This window comes from Macaca mulatta, chromosome 9 (genome assembly GCF_049350105.2).
Source record: "Macaca mulatta isolate MMU2019108-1 chromosome 9, T2T-MMU8v2.0, whole genome shotgun sequence".
NCBI classification, from domain to species: Eukaryota; Metazoa; Chordata; class Mammalia; order Primates; family Cercopithecidae; genus Macaca; species Macaca mulatta.
The window spans coordinates 82,101,992-82,129,599 of record NC_133414.1 but is presented as its reverse complement, the minus strand read 5'-3'; the positions used below and the strand labels follow the sequence as shown (position 1 = coordinate 82,129,599).

The 27,608-nt window shown below is 36.4% G+C and overlaps 1 protein-coding gene across 3 annotated transcripts in view; it reads right to left on the bottom strand.

Annotated features, from left to right (window-relative positions):
• Nucleotides 1-27,608, bottom strand: part of CTNNA3 (catenin alpha 3) — a 1,846,283-nt gene that overhangs the window by 1,731,707 nt on the left and 86,968 nt on the right. For 2 of the 3 annotated variants that reach the window (XM_077946706.1, XM_077946707.1), the window contains one exon: nucleotides 19,757-19,907. In XM_077946706.1, coding sequence (XP_077802832.1) covers nucleotides 19,757-19,907 — 151 coding nt within the window. Of the gene's footprint in view, nucleotides 1-11,675; nucleotides 11,796-19,756; nucleotides 19,908-27,608 lie in introns of those variants that run through there. The other variant, XM_028827066.2, reaches the window with a different exon arrangement.

Sequence of the window (27,608 nt, the reverse complement as noted above, 5' to 3'; positions counted from 1 at the left end):
ACATCTATTCTATCCTATCGTACCCAGGGTAGCCAGTGTCTCAACTCCCTACTCAACCAGTGCAAATCCACTTCCATTGCCTATGCTGGCCTCTTTGTGGAATTCATCCTTCCAAGACTGAATCATTCAATGTGCCCAACCCTATACCTGAAAGGTAGCCAAAAGGCAGCTGTTTGCCAATGAGTGCAGATTGAGTTTGCGTGTATAGGCTGAGCTGTCTACTTGCAGGCACTCAAGGCCCCTCAAGTGCAAGACAGTCAGAAGTGGGAAGAGAAGAAAACAGGCCATGTGTCAGGGACACAGAAGTGAGCTCTGTCTCCATCACCTCCTTCTAAAAGGAACCCAAGAATTCTAAAACCAATCTTGCCTTCTGGGTCATTTCAAAGGTATATTTCTCAAAGTAGAAAGATTGGTGGGTAGAGCCTACTTTAGCAGCCTATTACATAGAATTGTAACTTACACATGTAGGCATACGGTGTGCAGGCCTCCGTCTGTACCCTCACACTTCCCACTACAAACGTTAAAGATAGGCCTGTCCAGACTTTCTAGCACTCCATATCACCAAGTGGCCAGATTTGCTTCTTTCATTGTTTCCTCAATATACCGAGATATATAATTGCCAAAGAGTTAAGATGAAAAGTCATGTTATTCCACCTTTTTTTTTTTTTTTTTTTTTTTTGGAGACAGGGTCACTCTGTTGCCCAAGCTGGAGTGCCAGTGGCATGATCACAGCTCACCACTGCAACCTCCGCCTCCCAGGCCCAAGCAATCCTCCCACTCAGCCTCTCAAGTAGCTGGGACGATGGGCGCACATCACCACACCTGGCTAAGTTATTCCACTTCTAAGAGAAGGTTTCTTAAAATTTTTAGAACGTGTCATCTATTACTGTAAGTTTTTTAAACCTGGACCAGGAAAGTTATTGAAGTAATAAGCTCTGTGACAATATCACTTCTCTTACTTCTCTTTCCTCCATCCAAATGCTCTCTGTTATTATTCTTTCCTTAAGCTTCTGATTTCCATGCAAGAGTGTGAATTCACTATATGTATTTCTCTACCTCTTTTATTAAAATTATTTTGTAGACATTCAAAATTCCATTCATGAGTAAATAATTAAAAGGTTAAATAGTCAAAAACACAGAAATAAAAAACATTCATGATTTATTAGTATATCTGTGATTGTATTTAATTTGTGTTCTCCCAGGTAACTATCCTTATTTATTACTGACCTTCTCCTATGTTTTCTCCTGATAAGTACTATACATCATCTCTATTAACATGGTTCTTTCTATGCTCTAATTATTGTCATAACACTAGCACATACATACAGGTGTGCACATTCATACACGTTTGATGGTTTTATCTGGAAATAAGTGTCTCTTCCTCAAGTTTAAACTATTCTAATCATATCAACAAGTCTTCCACCAAAAGTATCTTTGGGCTTCATGGATTCATGGTGGATCTCATTTAGTGAAACTCTATTTAGCTAAATATAAAAGAGAAATATTTTTATTAATAGTAGGTGCCAATCCCCACCATCATCACAAATGTTCACCTTTGCCTAATACCCTATCCTCCCAAAATATCAGAAGAAAGGATCAGCAACTAGTGAAAGACTGTCAAGTACTGAAATAATGTTCTAAAAGAGCATTTTTAAAATTTTCATTAAGAATTTATCTTGAGGCCGGGTGCGGTGGCTCATACCTGTAATCCCAGCACTTTGGGAGGCTGAGGCCAGCCTTCCACTACAATCTCCTGAGGTCAGGAGTTCAAGACCAGCCTGGCCAACATGGTGAAACTCCGTCTCTACTAAAAACACAAAAATTAGCCAGGCATGGTGGTCTGTGCCTGTAATCCCAGCTACTCAGGAGGCTGAGACAGGAGAATCGCTGGAACCTAGGAAGCAGAGGCTGCAGTGAGCCGAGATTAGAAGATCGTGAAACAGAGACTCTGTCTCAAAAAAAACAAAAAAGATGTTATCTTGAATGCATAACAACTTTATAAGCCTTGCTCTCCCCCATCACCATGCCTCAGAAAAATTAGTATAATATAGTCAGGAATAATGTACAGCCTTGAAACCAAATGTTAACTGAAAAAAAAAAAAATCTAAATCATCACAAGATTTAAGTAAAGGAAAAGGAGGCAAGGGAAGTTTGCCGCACAATATTATCATAGCTGATTTTATACAATTCAGTCTGGCTAGAGTGAAATGAAATGGAAAGAAGACAACTATAACATAAAACTTCCACTACAATCTCTATATACACTGGTTTTCCAAGCCCCACCTCCATGTTTCCAGTGCAATCATTTGCTGGTATGTTTGGCCTACCAAGAAAGAAATACATACACCTTCTACTCACTTGGTAAACAAAAGGATCTGAGGTTTGTCAGAGAATCAATAAAATCAAGCAACTGCCTGATATCATATGTGATGAAGGAACAGTTGGGTCTCATTCTTTTCAAATGCTCTTCCTACACTTTACAAATATTTTTGATGTATTTACATAGAGAGCAATAATCTTTATAAACTCTTCCACCTAGCTTTTCGGTAGGCTATAAGAGCAAAATGATGTGAGATCAGAGGCATCCCTAGACTATAGGGCATCATTCATTTATTCATTCTTTCAACTTATATTTACTGGCTGTCTACTCTGTGCCAATCATGAATAGAGTGACCATAAACAATATAGATAATAAAAAGTAAATGATTTCATATATTAGAAAATAACACATGCTATTTTAAAAAAGAAAAAGCAGAATAGAGTAGGCAGGGCTGGGTGATAGAGAAGTTCAGAGCAGATTTCAGTATTAAATAAGGTCAAGATTAGCCTCATTGAGAAGGAGACATTTGAGCAAAACTTGAAGAGGCAAGAAAATCAGCCAAGCAGACAGCCGGGGGAAGAGCACTGCAGGCAGATGTAACATCACAGCAGAAGCCTAAGGCAGGAAAGCAGTGGCTAAACAGCAAGGAGGCCAGTCTAAGTAGGGCAGAGTGAGCTACAAAGAGCATAGTAAGAGAGAAAGACAGAAAGGTAATGGGGGCTGCAGATCATAAGAACTACTGCAGATGTTTGAGCACTAAAACATCAACTGTATTTTTCTTTAGAGGACTCACTCTGGTGAATAGAATGAAGTATGAAGGGCAAAAGAAAAAGTAGAGATAGCCATTGGGAGTTCCCACAGTAACCTAGAAGAGATAAAATAATGGCTTAGAACTGGTTGGTGGTAGCAGAAGTGGACACAGGGTTCAGATTGTAGACATAGTTTGGCAATTGAGCCGACAGGAATTCATGAAAGATTAAACCTAGGATAGAGAGAACTCAAGATATCTTTAAGTTTTTCGGTCTGGAGCAACTGGAAAGATGGAGTTGCCATTAACTGAGGTGGGAATGGCTGCAAGAGGAGGAGGAAGAAGCAGAGTCCAGCTGGTGACATTATAAATTTGAGGTGCATATTAAGATCAAAGTGAAGATGTAAAGTAGGCAGTTGGATATACAAGAGCAGAGTTTGAAAGAGAAATCTGAAATGAAAATGTAACTTTTGGAGTTGTCAGCATAAAGGTAGATACAATGAGACCACCAAGGAAGCATGTAGACTAGAAAGAGGTAGGTTGAAGTCCGCTATTGCAAGTGAATGGAAATACAGGCAGTAATATTCAGAGTATGATTATAGAATTGAGATTTGCCTTCAGGTGAATTTTAAAAATATGCCCCTTCTGGACACATGGATTAGAAAACTGACTGCACGCGGTGGCTCACGCCTGTAATTCCAGCACTTTGGGAGGCTGAGGCAGGTGGATCACCTGAGGTCAGGAGGACATCAGTCTGGTCAACGTGACAAAATTCCATCTCTACTAAAAATAAAAAAAAATTAGCCGGGCATTGTGGTGGGCACCTGTAATCCCAGCTACTCAGGAGACTGAGGCAGAAGAATCACCTGAACCCGGGAGGCGGAAGTTGCAGTGAGCTGAGATCATGCCATTGCACTCCAGCCTGGGCAACAACAGTGAAATTCCATCTCAAAAAAAAAAAAAAAGAAAAGAAAAACAAGAAAACTATGCCACTCTCTGAGTAGACACAGCCCTGCGAGTGTCAGCAGAAAGGCCCCCAGTTTGCCCAGCAGAGGGAGGGCTAGATTTCATCTCCACTCAGACCCTCAGCCAGGTAATACGCAGCAGCCCATGTGAGACATCCTGTCGCTGCACCCCGCAACCTCCATTGTCTGCTAAAGCGTTCTTAAATTCTCTTACCTCTCACCATTATTGGGCCTCAGTGATTATCAGTGTCAGCTTTAAAGTTGGACTGCCTGGGTGAGAATCCAGGCTCTGTTCCCTGCTCGCTGGTGACTTTAGCTAAGTTACTGATCTTTCCTGAACATCAGTTTCCTAATCCCTAAAATGAGAATAATAAGAGTACCTACCTCAAAGGGATCTTCAAGATTACATAAGAAAATCCATATAAAATCCATTAACTTAGCCAATATCTCTGACACCTGGCAGGGGCTCAACAAACGTTAGTTGATATCATTATCCCCTTTTAAGTGAAAGAACAGAATCTACTTGTCTACATTCAGATTAAAACTCTCCCTCATGTATAGAGCTCATAATTATTATTCAAGAGTGTTTCACTCATTGTTTTCATTACAAAAGACTTTAAAACAAAGCTTCCCTCTGGTGCCTCATTTTATTGGATTTCTTGACATCAAAATCACTTCAAAATCAATAAGGTATATTTCCTACATGTGCACTAATTAGAAATGCAACATGCCTAAAGTACTCTTTAAAAAAAAAAACAAACACATTCCTAATGCACAACAGCCTCCTAAAGGATCTTGAGCCCTTTGAAATCAATTCCAGAGTGGCACTTAAAAGGTATGCCCCAGGGTTAGGGCTACAATTGTTAGATGCACTAAGTGTGGGGAACTCCAAGAGTCTGTACTTTTTATTTCCTTAGCATCCAAAATCTCTGAGTTTCAATAGAACAAAACAATGTTACATTTTAGAACGAAAGGTAAATATCATTAGCATGCTATAATTCAAACTTTATAAAGCTTATTTGAGTATTTGAAGGTCTCTTTATTAAACCTTTAGATAACCATCTTATTGATGTTTTTTGAAAAATGATCAAATTGAGCATCCCCCAAAATGATGAGTTTTATGAATTCTTTATGAAAAGATTCAAACAAAATTAATTAAATTAAAAAATTTGTTTCTTCTAGCCATAGCAACCAAAATTAAACATGTTTCCTCACACATACAACCAAAATGAAAGCAGCAAAAATGGTTAAAAAAAGTTACCTTAACCAATATGAAATATGAAAACAAAAGAAAACAACAGATTCTACTTATATTTAGGTCTTATAATGTCCTTCTGATTAAAAAAAGCAGAAAGTCATAATTCAATTTCTGACTTCATTGTACATGAGAATTTCACAAGACGACTTTATGACCCTGATAACATACCATTTACTTATTTTATAAAATGTCAGTTCACACTAAAAGCTCACCACAATGGCAAACATTTTCAAAATTGCAGCTACAGAGAAAGGACAGAAATGCCTCATGGTTAGTTACTCTATGTAGCAATACCTTCTACTTAAGGACATTTTGTACCATATAAAAATTATGCCAAAATGGAGACCCATCTTATATAAACCCAGCATGAAGGTTATTTTTTAAAAGCCATAGAACTAAATTAGTCAAATTGAAGTCAAAGAAGAAGCTAATCTAATATATGAGACAACAGAGAAGCTTTCACTGAATCACCAGAACAAGAATAACCTTCAGCTAGAAGGCATCAAGTTTAAGCAACCAGGGCAGAAGTAACGTGCCCTTCACATACACTTTGAAGGTGACAGAGGCTTCTGTTGCTGCAAGTCCAGTGAGCCTATGGGACCATTCCATTCTATATATTGTAAAACAGCTCAACTGTATATGAATTCTTGTAAGGTCTGATATTTTTAAAAAGCAGAGAACAAAAAGAGAATGGCAAAGGTGGTAGAATTCTCACCAACCTCAATGTGAAGCCAAAAAAATTCTCATTTCTTCTTTGTTCTCTGTTTAGCTAGAAATGAATAAAAGCCTGCTTATCAGAATAAAGAAAATGAAACCAAAGTCCTTGAAAACACTATATTCATTTTTCTATAAATCAATACACTTGGGAAAACAAATAGTATGTAACTGGGGAATTTCAGCTCCTTCTGTGTCTCCTAGTTTTCCATTCTGTCATACTCCTTGAAGAGAATTTTCAAAAGTCTCTGCCAGAATCTTTAAATCTAACCATCCAAGTTCATTATTTATCAATATTTTCTTAAAGTTTCTCCAGGAACACTGGCTAAATACCTATTAACCCTACTTAACTGTTTCTTATTGCTCATGTTAAGTATCCTCTCTATAGGAAATAGATGATTTTTCTCCCCGAGCTTCAAAACACCACCCTCCTAGTTCTCCCCAACAATTTAGAATTCAAGAAACAAATGGAAGCAAACAACAAAACATTAGTAACATTAGAAGTGTGCCATACACATGGACTGAGAATACATTTGGGGACATGGTGGGCAGACTAGCAATTTGCTGTGGAATTACACAGCAAAAAAAAGATGGAAAAGCCACAAACACTCATCTTTCATAGCAAGAGATCAATAGATACTATTTGAGGTTGAATGCAATTTCTCATTCACGGAAAAATATGTAAATTTAACCATGTAAAAAGCCTCCCAACCTCATTCATAATAAGACAGATGAGAATTAAAATACATTGAGATATTCTTTCTCACCTTTCAGATTGGCAAATAACAAAATTTTGATAACGAACTCTGTTAGTAAGGCTGCAGAAAAAACAAATACTCTTATACCTTGCTTCTGGATATTTAAAATGTTATCCCTATGGAGGGCAAATATGCAATACATGTACATGTATATGTATATGTAAGAATTTAAACTTTGACCCAGCAATTCAGTTTTTAGGAATTTACCTCAAATATAAAAATAAAAAGTGATGTATGCCCAAAGCAATTAATTGCAGCAAAGAGAGAGAAAAGGAAGAAAGAGAAAAAGGAGGGAGGGAGGGAAGGAGGGAAGGAGGGAAGGAGGGAAGGAAGGAAGGAAGGAAGGAAGGAAGGAAGGAAGGAAGGAAGGAAGGAAGGAAGGAAGGAAGGAAGGAAAGAAAGGAGGGAGGGAGGGAGGGAGGAATGTTGGCCCTTTCTTCACATCACGTACAAAAACTTACTTGAAATGGATCATAGAGCTGAAGGTAGGAACTAAAGGTATTAAACTTCTAGAAGAAAACATAGGGAAAAAAATCATTGCAACCTTGGCAAAGTTTTCTTAGCTGCAACACCAAAAGCATGATCCATAAAGGAAAAAGTTGATAAACTGGACTTCATGAAAATTCAAACTTTGTGAAAACACAAACCATAGACGGGGACAAAGTATTTTGAAAATCTACATATGACAAAGGTCTTGTATCCAGGAAATATAAAGAACACTTAGAACTCAATAATTAAATGAAAAACAACTCAACTCTTTAAATGGGCAAAAAAAAAAAAAAAAAAATGAAAAGACATCTTACCAAAGAAAATACATAGAGGGTAAATAAGCACATGAAAAATGTTCAACATCATTAGTCACTAGAGAAATGAAATTAAAGCCAAAATATGTACTCCTCCACACATGCTAGAATGGCTAAAATCTGAAAGATTATAATAAATACTAGAGCTAGCAAAGATGAGAAACAACTGGAAATCTCACACATTGCTAGCGAAAACGTAAACTGGTACAGCCACTTACAGAAAAAAGCTTGGGGCCGGGCGCGGTGGCTCACGCCTGTAATCCCAGCACTTTGGGAGGCCGAGGCGGGCGGATCACAAAGTCAGGATATCGAGACCATCCTGGCTAACTGTGAAACCTCGACTCCACTAAAAATACAAAAAATTAGCCGGGCATGGTGCGGGCGCCTGTAGTCCCAGTTACTCAGGAAGCTGAGGCAGGAGAATGACGTGAACCCGGGAGGCGGAGCTTGCGGTGAGCCGTGATCGTACCACTGCACTCCGGCCTGGGTGACAGAGCGAGACTCCGTCTCAAAAAAACAAAAAAAAAAAGCTTGGAAGTTTCTTATAAAGTTAAACATATACCCATTCTATAACTCAGCAATTCCACTCCTTAAGTATTTAGCCAAGAGAAATAAACACTTATGTCCACATAGATACCTGTATGTAAACATTCATGGTGGCCTTATTCATAAGACAGTCATCCCCCCGAATCCTTGGGGGATATGTTCCAAGACCCCCAGTGGATGCTTGAAACCTGGGATAGTACCAAACCCTATAAATACTATGTTTTTTCCTATTCAACACACATCTAATAAAGTTTATAAATTAGGCACACTAAGAGATTAACAACAATGACATCATAAAATAGAACAATTTTAGCAATATATTGCAATAAAAGTTATGTGAATGTGCTCACTAATTCTCTTTCTCAAAATATCTTATTTTGTGTAATATTTTTGAACCATGGGTAACTGAAACTGCTAAAAGTGAAACCATGGATAAGAAGGGGCTACTGTAGTCAGAAACTAGAAACAACTCAAATTTTCACCTACAAGTGAATGGATAAACAATTTGTGACACAAGCATACCATCACATGCTATGCAAGAAGAAAGAATGAACCAAGTATACAGGCAACGATATGAACGAATATCAAAAGCATTTTGCTGAGTGAGAATCAGATATAAATAAGTACACACTATATGATTCCATTTATATAACATTTTTGAAAGGACAAAAATATAGGGACAGAAAACAGATTGCTAGTTGCCAGATGCCAACGGTTGATGTAATCAATTGACTGCAGAATGGCACAAAGAAACTTTTTAGCATGTTGGGGATATTCTATTTGATTGTGGTGATGACGGTTCTATAACTGTATATGATTGTCAGATCTCATCAAACTAAACGTTAAAGGAGTGAATTTAATATGGTGTATAAAAATTATTTCTCAATAAATTTGACTTTTAAAAAATATCTTTTCTGTTCATCTCTTATCCACGTGGCACAGAAATATTTCTACATTATTTCATCCACTATATAATTACAAGTTTCCACTGATATCCTTTGGCTCCATGAGCTCTTTGTTAAGTTCTCTGAACTAATACTTTCAAAAGTTAATTCGCTCTTTCTAAGTGTCTTGGCCCTTCTTGTACATCTGTCAATTTACAGTATTTGGTGCCTAAACCCTACCTAACTTCTTAATAGTATTCATTCCCAGGCTTCACACCTGTGTGTCCAGGTTATTCTCAATGTCATCCTGGACATCTGATCAGTTATTTGTTATATATTTAATTTATAATGTTTCTGGCAAGAACTCTAAGTCAACCTATCTATGTGTTTACAGTACAAAACTATAAAAACAAGCTTTCAGTATTTGTCTGTTTTTGTACTGCTTTAAAAACAAAATCATTTCTTTTTTTTTTTTTTTTTTTTTTTTTTGTTAAAGCTAGCTCAGATTTTATTTTGGACCCAAAAAAAAAAAAAAAAAAAAAAAAGCAATTGAATTGTTCTGTAGCTGGAGGCATGGGCAAGGGTAGTCCCCAGGCAGTAAACTCTCCCACGGGTGGGCTGAGGGGCTAGGGCTGAGCCTCAGGTGGGTCTCCTGTTTCCTGTGCTCCTCTGCACAACGGCCTCCCTCCCGGGATCTGGGGCAGTCACAGGAGGGGCAGGCTGGGAGGGACTGCCGCAGCTGTTGACTTGGGCAGGACGTCAGAGGACTCAGACACCAGCTTCCCATCGCAGGTCTAGGTCTTCTTCACAACCACAGCCCTGGTGAATCATTTCTTATTGACCTTACTTTTAACAATGAATAAAAAAGAGCCAAGTGACTGTCCCTGGCTCATCATGATAATATCAGAAGACAACACTGAAAATCCTTAGCAAATTTTAACTACTACCCTCTTGTCTCTTTTCAATACTGCTGTATGACAGCAGCGAGTTTCTAAGTTAGTTCACTTAGACAAGCCCAGTGTAGTGAGTACAAGGCCCAGAGTACCAGAGTCTTCAACATAGTAGGTGTCTTGCGAGTATTTGAAGATGAAAGTACATTATAAAGTCCTGTCTCTGGTTTCCTTCTTTCTACTCAACAACTGTTTTTACCAGTTAGATCAATCCAGTTAATTTTGACCTTACAGAAGTTGAAATTCAAGTTAAATTTACTGCTAGATTAAAAGGGTGAAAAGAAGGAAAGTAGCTAATCCCATTTACAACAATTTTTTTTTAAATACTAGGACTAGTATTCATATATTTATACAAAATTGCTAAATATATTTTATTTTAAACATTGTCTTGATCGTGTCTGTTCTAATATGTAGATATTTTATCTTATTTAGATCACTCCGGTTGTTTCCAAAAAAACTAAGCTTCCTTTAATCTCTCTTCTGAACTAACCAAATTTTTTTCTGAACACTTGAGGCCACATTTATGTTCACATAAGTTAGTGTGTGGGTTAAAAGGGTAGCAGTTCTTCATTATTTTTCACCAAAACACAAGTGACATTTAAAGCGTATTTAATATTCACAATCTAATATATTCTCCTCATTCCAGAGCCACCGAGGTAAGAGGAGGCAACTGGTTTGCATGAAACTCCACCATAAGATTTCTGAAACCCTGTATTTTCTCTCTTACCAATCCATAATACACCACAGTTATTGTTGAGAATTGCTGCATTTATTTTATTGTGTTTTCTTACTCCTGGCTGTTTTATATCCCACACTTGTTTTCTTTCTTCTTTCACTCCACACTTAATTTATCCTATCTTGAATTTCATGCAGCCTTATAAACCACCTTAAATCCTTTCTCGAGCAAGGCAAGGAATAAATAAAGAGTCATTCTAGGTATCTGAAAAAGCAATCTTTTCTCATTTACCTTAGATAAAGCCTTACAACTTTAACTTCTTGCTGCCTCTTAGCTATGCTCTACCGTACTGAATATGCAAGTATTGGAAATCATGAGTTTCTCCTTTTTTGCTTTACCAATTCTCTGTTTAAAAATATTTAAGTCTGCACACAGAAACTACAGGGAAAACAACTATGCACAACTTAAGTTTAAAAGCCCATAACAGCAATTAAATTGTTTGCACAAATAACCTACTTACTGTACAATTTTTGTGTCTAAAGTATGTAAAGTTTCGCGTGCCTTGCATACAGTTACTCAATCATTATAGTAATAGCTCAGTTACAGAGTAGGAGTTTTTAAATGAGCTGATGTAAGACTGCTATAGTTTGGGCATGGCACATGAGAATTTGTTTTAGTGCTATTTTTAAAACCACTAATAAACAGCAGACTCGAGCCTCTGCTCAATTGAATCTGCCTGAGTTGTGAAATTAAAAAATGTGTAAGAGAACCACATTTTTATCTAAATCTGAAATGCCTGCTAATATACTCGGAAAAGTAGACATTTAAAATTGGAGCTTTCATAAAATAGTCTAGAGTTTAGTGTTACTAAAAGGAAAATTAGTTATAAAAGTAAAAATTGTACAACATAATAGTTTCTATTCATCCCATTTTATAGAAATAATGTCCTTTCATTTCCCCCAAAGTTATCTAACCGAGCAACAGATAATCTATAATTACTAGGATTTGCCTTATAGCAAAGTTTGATTTTTAAAAGTTTGACACTCCACTCACCTACTGCAGGACAGAGTATTGCCCATATACAGATACTAAACCAATTGTCTAAGCAATTTCTTGTATTTAGAAATTCAGTGCCACTATCATGGCTCACAATTTGGCTTATGATGCATCTGTAAGCAAACAGCCTGACAAGCACCCTAGTGTATTTCAGGATGACTGACAGGACACAGTGGCCCAACCAAGAAGGGGGGATGGGTGCTCTTAAAGCAACATGCCAGTGAAGGGTAACATCAAACAGCAGAATCAGACCTGAAATTCTATTTTTCAGATTTACAACGAAATAATAATACATTATCCACTATCAACTTGTAAATACAACTTGCATGGTCATTATGTACCCAAAACACTGTAAATCCCAAAGTAGAATTTTTGAGAATTTGTAAAAGTAGAAAGAAAAAATGTAAAACAGGCATGTTATATGATACTTCCCTGAAGTGATCAAGCTTTCAGGTTACTTAAGAATATGCCTGTTATTTTTAACAGAAATTAAATCAGGCTATCCACAGAAAAGCCATTCTTTCTTTTCCTTATAATATCAATTTTTATTTTAGATTCAGGGAGTACTTGCACAGGTTTGTTATATGAGTATACTACATGATACTGAGGTTTAGGTTATGATTGATCCCATCACCCAGGAAGTAGGCCTAGTGCCCAAAGAAAAGCAATTCTTATCTCACCTTCAGATATTTGTCAATAGCTCTTACAAAAGCAATTCAGGAATAACTAATGAAGGTAATTTAAATATCTTTAATTAATCCGAATTGTTATTGAGGATAGGGGCCAGAGATTCATGTATTTTTCCCCCTACTGCATTCCTTCCCTATGACCTACTTCAAGATTAAAATATAGACCAAAAGATTAAGAAATTCCCATTATAGATATTTCTACATTAATTTCACTTTAGAAAACATTTAAGTAACATATTGGCTTCATTCTTCACATTTACAATTTTTCCTATATTATTTCACAATACTCTGCACTGCTCAATCTTTATAATAGAGCAATCATCCATATTTTAAAAACAAACAAAAAAGCCAAGTCACTCATTTTTAAACACAATCCCTCATTTAGCCAGTAGAGGGTATTATTAGATTCTGAAAGCCCACATATTGCACCCAATAACATGTATTTTTATACTTCAGCTAGGAACTGGGACACGTCATCTCGACTTTCCTTAGTAAATGCACTTGGAAATATCCCATTTTACTTTGCCCATATAAATTTGACTTTTAGAGCCCAGATTAATGTTTCTCATCTGTATCAGACTACCATTATTTCCTCCTCTATCTGCTCCATCAGCTGCATCCTCTGAAATAAAAGAAAAGCACTAGAAGACCAAGAAGTGGCAGAATTACCAAGAAGTAGCAGAACTGGGTTCAACCATCAGAAAGACTTTCCACAATCCTAAATTTTTCTGGGACAAACAAACAAACAACAATCTTACATAAAGATTCTAAACTCCATTAAAAAATCCAAAACAAATTCTGAAGAAAACAGAACTAAACTATAGGATAAAATCTCTCTTCAAAATCATATGATGTTTGCAACCTCCTTAACTCATATATCGTAATTGCCCTGTTTAATATTTGCTAAATTTTCATTATGTATTAGAAGCCACAGGCTAATTTTTAAAAATATATTTCCTGTTATTACAGCATTATTATATTTCTCATAAACATGCAGTATTATGACTAACAAAGTTCCCATATAATTTATAGGTTATTTATTTTATAACTTAACATTCAGTGTGGAAAGACATGGACAGCAATTTGCCTGATTTATTCTAAAAATAAAAATTTTACTATCTAATTAGCTAAAATCATTAACTCCCACAAATTTATCTTGGCTGAAGATAAAAAATGTTCTGTTTCTTTGATGCTATTATATCACAAACATCACGTTAACTATGGCAAAAGTGAAAAAACAAGTTCAAAGAGCAACCTCTTTTTTCATGCTCTGATTTGCCACTAATGACACATCCTCTATGCTAAAGTACTAAATTTTCCAAAGAGAAAATAAATGTTAATTCTCTCCCTCAATTGTCATTCAAAATAAGAAATTACAGGTTATTTTCCTTTAAAGGGGAATTCTGTTTCTAATAATAAAAAAAGGTATTGGGTTCTCACTGAAAGAAACTGCTCTATAAGATCATTTCTCATACTCAAATGTGGTAGTTTCTTTCCTCATGTAATAACTAACAATAGCCATGTAAATATCACATTTTACATTTGGAAATAAAATAGATCCCTCTTAACTATATTCTTTCATGAAATGTTATATCTTCAATTTTCTAAACAGATATATTCGCTATAATATAAAATAGATACCTGGGCTTTTTTCTCAAATTAACTTATAGGATAAGCCACTATTCAGAAGAAAACTGAAAAGTCAGTTTTGTCAGTAATTTGCTTATCCTTTTTGCCAATCATCCACACATTTTGGAATATGTATATAAATAATTTTGTTGTTGTTATTTCTAGTTACCCACTTAATTCTACTTTACTTTTCAACTCTGAGTTTGGTACCTGACACAGGCTCTCCTGAACTATGTCTCACTCAATGGTTTTCAGTTTCCCTAGGTGCCTTAAGAACCTACATCTAAAGGCCATATTAGTCTCAATTCTATTTGTAGATTTAAAAAAAAATTAAGGATAATGCTTAGGGAGAGGGAGAGATTGAATAAGCAGTGAACAGATACGACTTACTTAAAATATTCCTTTTTACTTTTAGCAAAAATGCCTCCATACACTATATGCTCTATCTGAATTTTCAATATATTTTATATATACAGTAGTTCCCCCTTATAGACAACGTATGTGTTCCAAGACCCATAGTGAATTCTGGAAACCACATATAGTTCTGAACCCTATATATGTTTTTCCTATACCTACAAACTGTGATAAACCTTAATTTATAAATTAGGCAAGAAATTAACAATAATAATTATAAAATAGAGCAATTATAACAATATGCCTGCATCAGAACTCTTGCACTTTGGGGCCAGACTGTGACAGTCCGTTTGAAAATCTAGATGGCCTCTAGGAATGACTAATGGGCAGGTAGCATATACAGCAGGACATGCTGGACAAAAAGATGATTCATGTCCTGATTGAGACATAACAGAAAAGCACAAGATCTCATTGTGCTACTCAGAATGTACACATTTACAACTTGTGGATTGGTTATTTCTGGAATTTCCATTTCATATTTTCAGACCAGGGTTGACCTTGGGTATCCAATACCACAGAAAATGCAGCCACAGATAAGAGGCCTACTGTGTGTGTGTGTTTTTTGTTTTGTTTTGTTTTGTTTTGTTTTTTTTGAGACGGAGTCTCACACTGCCGCCCGGGCTGGAGTGCAATGGCACGATCTCGGCTCACTGCAACCTCCGCCTCCCGGGTTCAAGTGATTCTCCTGCCTCAGCCTCCCAAGTAGCTGGGATTACAGGCACTCGCCACCACGCCCGGCTAATTTTTTGTATTTTTAATAGAGACGGGGTTTCACTATGTTAGCCAGGCTGGTCTCGAACTCCTGACCTTGTGATCTGCCCACCTCGACCTCCCAAAGTGACTACTGTATTTCATTTATCTTCAAAACAATTTATTACTCCCCTAAATTACTTCAGTGGGCTCTTAGAATGTAATATTGACACCAGTTGACAGGTATAGTGCAAGCTCAGACTCTGACATAGGTTAGGTATGCTAAGTTTGAGGTGCAGTGGCATATGCAAATCGTTATGTCCCATGAGCAACTGGAAATGCAGAATCCATGAACTTTGGAGAAAAATTATGCCTACAGATACAGATATAGTAACCTGTCCATCCATGTTACACTCTAATCCATAAGAGTAGATGAGCTCTTCCAAGACTAATTATAGAAGGAATAAGGCAGCCACCTTACAAAACAAATACAGTGGAGAATATGATGAGAAGAAATGTCATAATAAGAATAGTAAGAAATGCAAAACAAACTGGGTTCAAATTCAAACTCACTTTACCCTCTTTGGCCTCATCCACAATGACCCCAATTTACCCTGTTTTCCTGATGTAAAATGAGACCTATAAAACTTCTATGAAGAGTAATTACTTATAAAATTGCACACAGAATATAATGGAATGCTAATTACCATGCCAAATAATTCATTTATCAATTATTGTTATTTTGTGGAAAGATACTTTTCTTTTTGTGAAATTCTGCTTTTCAAAACCAAAATGCCATTGAATTTTAGAGGGCTGCTGTGAAACACATCAAATAGATTGCCCCTCTGATTTTTAAATGGATAAAAACGATTATGTCCACACAGCTTTATTTAGTAAATTGAATCCATGTCACCAATGGAAGTCATCTATTCCATCCATGAAAATAATTTATAATTGGATAGCAAGAAAACATGGTACTAAAATGTAAGTATGTTTAGAGCTTCTTCCAAAGTTGCGACATGTTTAATAGGGAAAATTAAAGGGACATTAACACATATTAATAAATTGAGTATTTTTTTTGGAAGAGTGGGTATAGGATGGTTAAAGATAGAATACTGAACTAAACACAAACAAATGACAATAAGAAAAAATAGAAACCTCTGTGTCTTGTTCCCACATAAGACTTATGGAGTTGTGCCAACCTGCTTCATTCCAGAGCAGAGAGTCACTCAGTCACTGAGGCTATATTAGAAAGAGAGAAAGGAAATCCTTTTCTCCCACACTCTCCGTTTCCAAAGATAATAACAGAAAACTAGAGAGTGATGGATTTCACTACTAAGCAGCCATGTCTATTTTACTCATGTCTTTCATTGACTCTCTAAGTCTAGTCTACTGATTTTGCACAATAGAACAAAAGAAATATATGCACAAAAACAAATAAAATCAATTTTGCAAAACTTGTAATATCCCTAAATTTTCCAAAATATAACTGCTGTAGTCACTAAATTAAAACTATAACATCATTGCTATTAGGTCATCAATTGTATTCAAAAGAATGAAGCTTATCACAGAGAAAGGTAAAATAATTAAATTCAGTCATAGAGCCAATGAATCACACTTCTTTTACTTCAAATGATAACCCTGCCAAATCAAACAGTCTGAGTAACCCCCACACACACATCCCAAGCCAATCCAATCCACTTTTTTCCCCCATGGGTCTTGGGTGCACAGAATCAGACTAACACAATCAGTCACAGTCCTCACTGGTGGACTACTCCATGAAAAGCCTGTTTTATTTTTTGTTTTCATAGTCTATATTCCCTGTCCTCAGTTCTGTTCCCCTGTCTGCTTCTTATGGTAGTTAATGGGTACATTTCCAATTAAACTTCCATAACTTTTTTTACATACTCTATATATGTCTACAAGAATATATAACTTTATGTGTATGGATGTTTAAATTTACACAAATAATATTGTATTTCCCATCTCTTTCTACTTCTCTCTCTCTCTCTCTTTCTCTCTCTCTCTCTCTCTCTCTGTTTCATTGTGTGGTGTTTTGTTTTGTTTTGTTTTGTTTTGTTTGGTCTTTCTATGTTGGACTATAAAGATGTAAACACTGAACGTTTGCTCACTCAGCACATAGTCCCAACCTTGTTCTCCCTTATGTTTCACTGCTATGGAAGCAGGACATTTGATTTCCCAGCCTTCTTTGCAACTCAGAATGGCATGTGAAAGAATTCTGGCCAATGAGACGGTAAGCTTTTGCTGTCCCTATCAAAAGGACATCAGCGCCCTTGCCATGCCTTCCTTAACCTGACTGTGGTAAGGTGCCTAGAAATAAAACAATCTTACTGCAAAGCTGAAGAGGAAGGATGACAGAGTAGAACTATAGAAAGAACTTGGGCCCTTGATGACATCCGTTATTAACTTCTTACCTCCAGACTTCTTATTTGATAAAAATGAGTTCCTAACTAATATAATAGATTTAGTTTGTTCCTTTATTTTCCATTGTATAGCATTTTGTCACATGCATCTATAACTATATTTTGTGTCCATATCACTAATCAAGCACATTTCGGTAATAGCCAACTCTTTGCTATAGGAAACAATGCTGTAATAAACATTCTCATACATGTCTCTTTGTGTGCCTATGCAAGAGTCCATTCTGTTATAGGCTAAATTGTATCTCCTCAAAATTCCTGTGTTGAAGTCCAAAGCCCTAGTACCTCACTCAGAATACGACCGTATTTGGAGATAGGTCCGTTAAAGAGGTGATTAGGTTAAAATGAGGCTGTCAGGATGGACCCTAATTCAATCTTACTGGTGTCCTTATAAGAAGAGGAAATTAGGACACAGAGAAGAAAGGACATCAGGAATGTGCACATAGAGGGGTGACCATGTGAGGAAGGTGGTCATCTGCAAGCCAAGGAAAGAGGCCTCAGAAGAAACCGAACCTGCCAACACCTTGATCTTGGACTTATAGCCTCCAGAATTGTGGAAAAATAAATTTCTCTTGCTTGAAGATCCCAGTCTGTGGTATTTTACTCTGGCAGTCCTAGCAAACTAATACAATTCAGAAGTAGAATTTCTGGGTCAGAATGTGAGTATTCAGTTTCAATAAATATTGTCAAATTGGTCTCCAAAACACACCACAGCAGAGAATGTAGGTTCACATGTCCCTACCTCCTCACCAACACAAGATATTACATGACATTTTAACTCCCACCAACATGGGACATGCAAAGCAGATATCACTATTTTGATTTGCACTTCTGATTACCAGTGTAAATGCTAATCTCTTTTTAGTTGATTAGTCAGCCATTCAAATATCCTTTCTATAAATTCCTTACTTGTATTCTTCACCTGTTTTTCTCCTAGGTTGCCTGTTCATTTCCTTACTTATTTCAAAGAATTCCCTATATATTGAAAATGTAATCTTTTGTCAGTAATATTCCTTGAAAATATCCTCTGCCTCCTTCGTACGTCCCTCTTTGTCTAGGATACCTTCCCTTGAACATTCTACCATCTGTAGATGAAAGTTTCATTTTCTTCATAGCCTTACACATTCTAGGTTATTGCCATACATTAATATTTACCAATTTAATGAGTATGATAAAGTATCCTATGTTGTTTTAATGTGTCTTTACCCAGTAACTAGTGAAGAAAACTAAGTTTCTTTTGACTTATTTATGGGTCATTCTAATTTTCTTTTCTGTGAATTACCTTTTCACATACCATTGACCCTATTGGATTGTTCCTTTTTTGATTGTTTATCTCTTCCTTATTAATTTTTTGGAGTTTTTAATAAAATCTTACGATAAATGACTTTTGTTAAATGGTGTATGAGTCAACTATTTTGACAATAACACCATATAAAAAAACCACCACTGAGGTTTAGAACTCAGTGGCCTAAGAAAACGTTTATTCTTTCTTGTGGATTTTCAGGTTGGCTAAAGATTGGCTAATTCAGAATGGACCTGGCTTAGCTTGCCCCAAGCTATAGTTTTAGGATCCAGATCTGCTCCACATTTTTCTCATCCTCCTTGGACAAGTAGGTCACTTGGAGCATATTCTTCTCATGAACAGAAACACAAGATGGGCAAATGGAAACATTCAGTACCTCTTAAGGTGAAGGCTCCAAGTTGGCACTCTGCCTTTTCTGCCCACATTCTAATGGGCAAAGCAAGTCATATGGCCAAGTCTAACTTTTCTGCCCACATTCCAATAGGCAAAGCAAGTCATATGGCCAAGTCTAACATTAATGGAGCAGGGAAATACACTCTGCCTCTAGTAGGAAGAATTGCAAAGTCACATGGCAAAGGGGATGGATATAGGGAGCCAGAGGATTGGGAAACCATGTGATCCACTTTATATGGATGAATGTAAGCATACCCTGTCAATTGGTAGTTTTTGTTTCTTTTTATTGTTTTTTCAGTCTTTCAATTAATTAATTTTTGCGTTAATGTAATAATTTCAGTATTTTACTTTATGGCTATGTTTTGAGTGTCTTATTTAAGAAATTATGTCCAGGCCGTGCGCAGTGGCTCACGCCTGTAATCCCAGCACTTTGGGAGGCTGAGGTGGGTGGATCACAAGGTCAGGAGATAGAGACCATCCTGGCTAACACGGTGAAACCCCGTCTCTACTAAAACTTACAAAAAATTAGCCGGGCGCGGTGGTAGGTGCCTGTAGTCCCAGCTACTCGGGAGGCTGAGGCAGGAGAATGGCGTGAACCCGGGAGGCAAGCTTGCAGTGAGCCGAGATCGCGCCACTGCACTCCAGCCTGGGCGACAGAGCAAGATTCCGTCTAAAAAAAAAGAAAGAAAGAAAGAAATTATGTCCTATCCTAAGATCATAAATAATTTTCCTCTAGAATGCAATCATAGGGATCAATAACCAATATATTTTGAATTAACATATGCCTAAATGTAAGATTATATCATATAAACTAAAGGCTGAGGTACCTAAGTTAAGTAATCAAAGTTAAAAATATTTACCCAAGGATGACTACTTATTTCAGGTAAATTTTTGAGCTTGGTCTTTAAAATATATTAATAATACAGGCTGGCAGAGAAGAGAAAGACCCAGGAATTAAAAGAAATCACAAAACTTGATTGTCTTTTATAAACAGATCTTTATTAATCTAAGCAATATAGGTATATTCAAAAATGCAAAGCACAAGAACACAGAAAAATATATACAGTCTTCTGAGGTCATGCCATTGGAAAAGGAAAAAAGAAACTTTCACAGAACTGAACAATTATAAAATGATATATGTTATGTCATATTTGTAAAATATATGTGTATATATGGTAATAGCAGGGTCGACTTCAACAGTTTTGGGTAAAAATGAGGTCATTCCTATTAATTTTTCAAGCTAAAATCACTTCCCAGTTGCCAGACTGGCAGGGAATCCAGTATCTCTCTTGTCTCTCAAATTGTTCAGGAACTCTGGGGGTGTCTCCATTCACATGCCACAAAGAAAGAAAACCAGAGACGTGGATTAGAATACAAGTGGGCTCTGTTGAAGGATGCTGGTGTTCTGTTCCTGGCACACAGTTTACTGATGGAAGCTGACTCCCCATAGTCCAGTGAGACCCTTTCTCCTGCTGCACTCTTGCTGTTGCTGCTGTGGATCCTGTGAGAGGTCACAATGATTTAAGACAAGCATACTATTCCTGCATATGTATGGCACAGAACCCATGCCTTCAACGTTTTAATTTACCAAGCCTAGTGACTGAGTCAGGAGGACCTTCCAGTCAGTTACACATGTGCCAGAAACAAACCCCTCTAGGGTAACATAGGCCATGAGGGGCGTTCTAGTTTAAGGGTCTTTGGTGTTCTTTCTCACTAGCAAATTTTAATCAGGACTAATTTGATGCAGGGGTCAGGGGAACTCTTCCTAACAACAGATACATTGTAAAAGGAAAGAGTCCAGGTCTGCAGTCTTCTCATGTTTGAAGGCTCCCAGACTCTACAAATTTCTTCCAGTCTCCCCAGTGTTGACCAGCGCTGCAGCTGAAATAAGACTAGAAAGGGCAAGCTTTGTCAAGTTAGAAAAAGACCCTTTTACACTAGTATCAGAGACACAAAAGGATAAGGATCTCATTGATAATTTCCAAACACTGGAGGAAATTTTCCCTTACCTTAAGGTTCACAGATAAAATATGAAATGCCCACTTTGAATTTCAGATAAACAAAGAATAATTTTCTGGCATAAGTATGTCCTATGTATTATTTGGGACATACTTACACACACACGCCTGCACACACACACATATTTGTTGTTTCCTTAAAATTTAAATCAAGAGTGTGTCCTGTATTTTTATTTGCTAAATCTGGTCACTTTACCTTATCTACTTCATGAATTACAAACGGAGGAAAAAGGGAGCTGAAACTCACTTGTGCCTAAATTTTCAACAGCACAGAGTCAGACCCTCACATCTCAGCCATGTAGCCTCACATCCTATCAAAGACTTGGGGCTGACACAACCAATCAAAAAGTCAGCTTGCACTTCCTTACTTCAAAGAAGCTGCTTTTCAGGTAGCCAGAGGTGTTTCCTAGCCACCTCCTAGCAACACATTTCTAACTACACTCAGCCAGAAGACTTTGAGTCCCAGAAATGCAGCACAGGATGAGAGAGGACAAGGAAAGAATGACATATTGTACTCTGGTATGAGAAAGCCCCAACAGAGAAGGCAGACACAAGAAAAATGCAGGCAAAAGGGTGCTCTGGAGATTAGGTTTTATGTATCTCTTTTAGAAAGGTGAATCAAATTGCTTCAAATTATCTCGGGTTAAATTCACCTCCAAGTAGAGGAACAAATAATACAAACAAGAAAAGAGTTGCCCCAATGGAAATGTACCTCATGTAGCCCAGAAACTTAACAAGATACTTGGCCTTCACTTTTACGATTTGAGAGAATAATTCTGTAGAATCAAAACTAATAGTGATGGAGCTCAAAGGCTACACATACCTCATTTATGACAAACACCAGGACTAAATATAAATCTTAAGCATTTCAAAAATAATAGAAAAAAAAACAAAATTTAAAAATTGTGTAACACAAAAGAGGAAGACGCTTTCTTAAAGATGTAAGGGAAAATTATCTCCAAGACAAAAGAAAATTTAGAATACATCTCTTCTGTGTTCTCGGTGAAATACCCAAAAATATAAATTCTAGGAAAGAAGTCACGGAAAGGCTAAAAAGAAAAGAAAGTTGACTGAAGTGACAGGTCAAGATAAAAAGAGACCTGGCAAAGATTTAAACATCCAAGAATTTGGCAAAAGCAAAAGACAATAAAGTAATTAAAATCTGAAGCATTCCTCTCCTTTATCTCCTGCCTCTCTACCAGCAGAGGGCAAAAGAAGCAAAGAATGGAACTGCTACCCTGGATTTAATTATTACCAACAAAGAATGATACGTTAGGGAAGTGAAAGTGACAGGAACCTTGGGGAAAATTGAACATAGAGTTCATTACAGTGAAGAAAGAAAACACAAAGCAAAGTAAGACAAGTATCTTAGACTGCTTAGCAGTTGAGAGAAAATAGAAGAATGTCCCAGAGCCACAGACTTTAAATGAAAAATAGGTCAAAAAACTTAAGCCATTACTACATCACACAGATGGCATACAAGGAGCTTTCTAAAAAGCTGAGATGTTTAAAGAACACACAAAAGAAGAAGGAAGAGGGTAAAGGTTAGGAAGAACACATCATTGTAGTATTGGTCTGTTAGAAAAGTGGTGTAACCCTAGGATGAGCGAAGACTTAACACAAAAACTTTTACAGTTGTGTTTGAGGATGGAAGGACAAAAAAGGTACAAGTCCCCTCCTCCCCCAGGCAGATTTCATATTAACAAGCAATAGAGAGAAAACAAAATGACAACATTTTTACTTTGCTTTCATCTTGTCTCCCAAGGAGAATGGTCTTTAAAATGAAAAGATTGTACCAACAATATGGAGAGGAAATTGATAAACAAGAAAGGAGAAAAGATAGCAAGAGAATGCTTAACAATTTAGATAAATGCCCATTGCTGGGTATATTCTATTAAAGTAGGGTTTCTCATCTTCAGTACTATTGACATTTGAGGCTGGATAACTCTTTATGGTGCAGGGCTTTCCTGTGTGTTGTAAAATGTTTAGCAGCATCCGTGGCCTCTACCCACTAGATGCCAAAACAACCTGCCCCCCAGTTATGACAGCCAAAAATGTCTCCAGACATTGCCAAATGTCCTCTGGGAAGCAAAAGCACCCTGAGTTGAGAACCAGTATTTTACAGGGCACTGAAAAACACGTACATATTATCACAGAATTCTTGCTGGCATTTGGCATAATAATGGAAAATGAGAGTGGTAACAGCATATTGGGAATTGACAAATGTTTTCCATATATCAGAAAAGTAGAATTTAAAAAGTAAAACCAAATTCTACCTTGGTCTCTAGAAAAGTATAAAAATATTATTAATTAGAAAAGAGAACAATGATTTTTTGCTACCTTGGTATATGTTCATTAAGAGCCACTCATACTAAACTAACTTAATTTTCTTCTTTTCGTTTTTTAAAAAAAAATCATTGCTAAAAAGATAAAATTGGTATTTTGTGAAATATTCTTTGCCAAGATAAAGAAATGTGAGCTATCTCATACACTGTTGGTCAAAGTGAATATTGGTAAAATCTCTGTGAAAAGCATGCTGGCAGTATCCATAAAATTTTATATGCACAAATTCTTGAACAAAGTAATGCCACTTCTAGGGATCTGAACATACGTACAAAGATGTATATCACGAACTGCAGAATTGTTTGTAGCAACAAAAGGGAGAAACAACCTAAATGTGCATCAGTAACGGACTAGTTAAATAAACTGTCATATATTCTTTCATTGGTGTGACTTGTAATTATTATTAGAGGGTCAGAAAAGCCTTAAAAAATACATAGAGTCTAATTGGACATCAGTTGAGTAACAGTAGGACAGATACTATAAATATTTAACAACCAGCATGGCTCAGGCCCCAAGCAATCAGAGCTTAACCTGGAGCTGTCCTGGAAGCCTCATCCTTTGCCAAGTGTTTACCTTTCAGTTGCTGGGTCTAGGAAAGGTCCAGGGGGTCTCAAGCAGAGGTAAAGTGAAAGAAAATCACTAGTAAGGGTAAGGAAGAAGTACAAAAGCATTTCATATTTTAACAATTTGTATGGCCTCACTAGGGAATATCAGTCCTTACTAACAGATAAAACAACATTAAAATAATTCAGAATAACATGGAGCAATAAATTGACTGACTGAAATAGAACCCAGATTTCACCAATCAAACATGGCTTGGGTGAGATTTTAGAAGGTCACAGGAATCAGATCCTTCCAGGAAAGCTGTGATGGGGCTTCCAGTGTCCAGCCCAAAAGCACCAAATGGTAGAAACCAGTACTTCTGTATCACTGTCCAATCGTCCCAGCTGCATTGTTTTTGACTGTTTCTCTGGCTTTCCTGGAGAATCTATGAACTGCCTAATGTCATTTATGAAACTCTTGTTGCTTAAACCAGCTAAAGTAGAGTTTAGTTATAATCAAAAACCCTGACTAAGATACCCTTTACTTAAATAAATGTACATATATAACTTTTGTATTTTAAAAAAGTTAATTTTTATAAATGACATTTTAAAAGCAAATGTGGGCAGATTAGTTACAGAGCTGAGGAAACACCTAGTTAAAGAAATAAATCCAAAAGAGCAGTATAGAGATCTAGATCCCAAAAGCCGATCTGAATATTAGCTGTGTATCAACCACCAGAGAGGCACTTCTTAAAAATACAAATGTGGACCCAAATCAACGGCTCACTTTCTTACAAGTAATAACTAATTTTAAAATATGATGGAAGGGAACAGATCATTTATGATACCAATCGAAATTTTTTAAATACTGATATGAAAACAACTTTAAAACTCTACTGAGGGTCATAAAAGAAGAATTACGTAAACTAAAAAGTGATGTATAGGCAAATTGAACATTACAAAAGTGTTAATTCTCCCTGTTGAATGTCCACAGACCACATAAGAACTTGATAAAATGTTAAAATCCATCTAGAAATAAATATTATATGATTACATCTAGGAAAATCCTGAAAGGACAGAAAAGAATATGGAAAAGGATTATTCCTTCCAGTTATTAAAACATATTATGAAATGAAGTTATTTAAAAAGTAGGGATTGGAAAAAATAGGAACAAATATTAATAGAAAAGGAAAGACAGCTGAGAAATGTACTCTAATATAAATTTAGCTTATGATAAATATGGCTTTTCAAATTATCAGGAAAAAGGGTGATTCTTAAATAAATTATAATGGATCAAATGAATAAACATTTAGGAGAAAAATTTAAAATAAAGCTTACTCCCTGCTCACTCTTTTGCCCAAATTCAATTACAGATGTAGCAAGAATTTTAAAGTTCTGAAAGTATGAATATATGTTTATGTATAATAAATTTATAATAACTAAATGGAAATGTTTATGTATAATACATTTTTAAGTATGTACAATAAATTTATAATAATTAAGCAGAAAGCCCTTTCTAAGAAAAACTCAAAACCCAGAAGCTACAAAGGAAGAGGTTTAAAATTTTGACTACAAAAATATTTTGTTTTCTATATAATTCAAAAATAAAACAAAAGTCAAAAAATAAACAACAAATTATGGAGAAATACCTGGAACATATTAAACAGGCAAAAAGCTAATTTTCTTAATTTACTATGGTGGGATAAAAAGAACTCAGTCAGGTGTAGTGGCTCACGCCTGTAATCCCAGCACTCTGGGAGGTCGAGGCAGGTGGATCATGAGGTCACAAGACCAAGACCATCCTGGCTAACATGGTAAAACCCCATCTCTACTAAAAATTTAAAAAAAAAAAAATTTAGCCGGGCATGGTGGTGGGTGCCTGTAGTCCCAGCTACTCAGGAGGCTGAGGCAGGAGAATGGCGCGAACATGGGAGGTGGAGCTTGCAGTGAGCTGAGAAGGTGGCACTGCACTCTAGCCTGGGCGACAGAGTGAGACTCCACCTCAAAAAAAAAAAAAAAAAAAAAAAAAACTCAATAGAAAAAAATTGGGCGAGGATTTGTAAAGCCAATTTATGTAAAAAGAAGGGCAATGGGCTAATAAGTACTTAGAAATTGTTCAATTGTACTCATAATTAATTAAATGCAAATCAAACAAACCAAGATATTATTTTCACCAAGCAGCCAAAATTGAAAATTTTTGATATGGTATCATCTGTGCTGGTTAAGTATTGGGAACACAAGCTCTCAGTATACACTGTTGAAGGGGTGTAAACTGACATGAACTTCTGGAAGAGAAATATGACAAGATCTCTTAAATTATAAATTATGCATACTCTTTAATGACTTGAATATTTCTAATTAAGTGTAATACTTATGAAATTTTAAAACAAACATTCCCATTGATACAGTAATTCCACTTCCATGAATATTTCCTAAGTATACACTCAAAAAGTACACCAGGATATATGAACAAGAATATTCATTGCACACAGCAACATGACAAAACAAATAAAAAATACTGAAAACTACAAACATGTCCATCCATTCAGAATAGGCTAAATAAATTCTGTTACATACATAGAGTAAAACAAAGCTGCTGGAAATAATGAGGCAGTTCTATTAGAACTGCTATGCATCTGTCTTAACCAAATACAACTGTCTTAAGCAGGAAGAAGATACAAGATCAAGCTGCATAACGTTATGCCTTTTTTTCTTGACCCAAATTAGGGTTCTGTCATTTAGCAAGCAGAGGAGAATACATGGACATTTCATAGGCAACCAACAGTGTCTATCATAGACTATTTGATTCTTAAAAGTAAGATTCCTTTGTAATCCCACATTGGGAAAATAAAAACTGCAGAATCTAACAGAAAAGCAAGTTAATCCTGCAAATTCCCATGAAAACATGACCCATGAGCTTCAGCCCTGGACCAAGACAGAATCCAGCATCCCTTCTGGAGAATCTCAGAGAAGTTGGTTTATTTATTACTCTCTCTTCACCCCCATCCACAAAAACACACACATTAGAAAGGAAACATCAAGAAGACAGGGTCTATTTTTGGTTCACTGGTATTTATCCCCAGACTAAGAATTACGTCTGGCACACAAGTCATCTAGAATGAATGAATGAATTCCAAACCAACATTAGAGTAGAGCGTAGCCCTTTGGCAATCCTGTCTCTCAGTTATTCTATGGGATCCTCAATGAGCTAACTCTGGGCCTCTTTGAACTGATGCCACCTCTAGAGGCCTCATCAACTGAGAATTGATAATTCATTTATTACCCAGTTAATTGTATACCTTCATCCCAATTCTCTGGCTTCATGCATATAGGTAAGCGTGTGTCCAGAATTGGTTCCTTCCAGGTTCTTGGTCTTGCTGACTTCAAGAATGAAGCCATGGACCCTCACGATGAGTGTTACACTCTTAAAAATGTGTGTCCAGAGTTCGTTCCTTTAGATATTCAGAT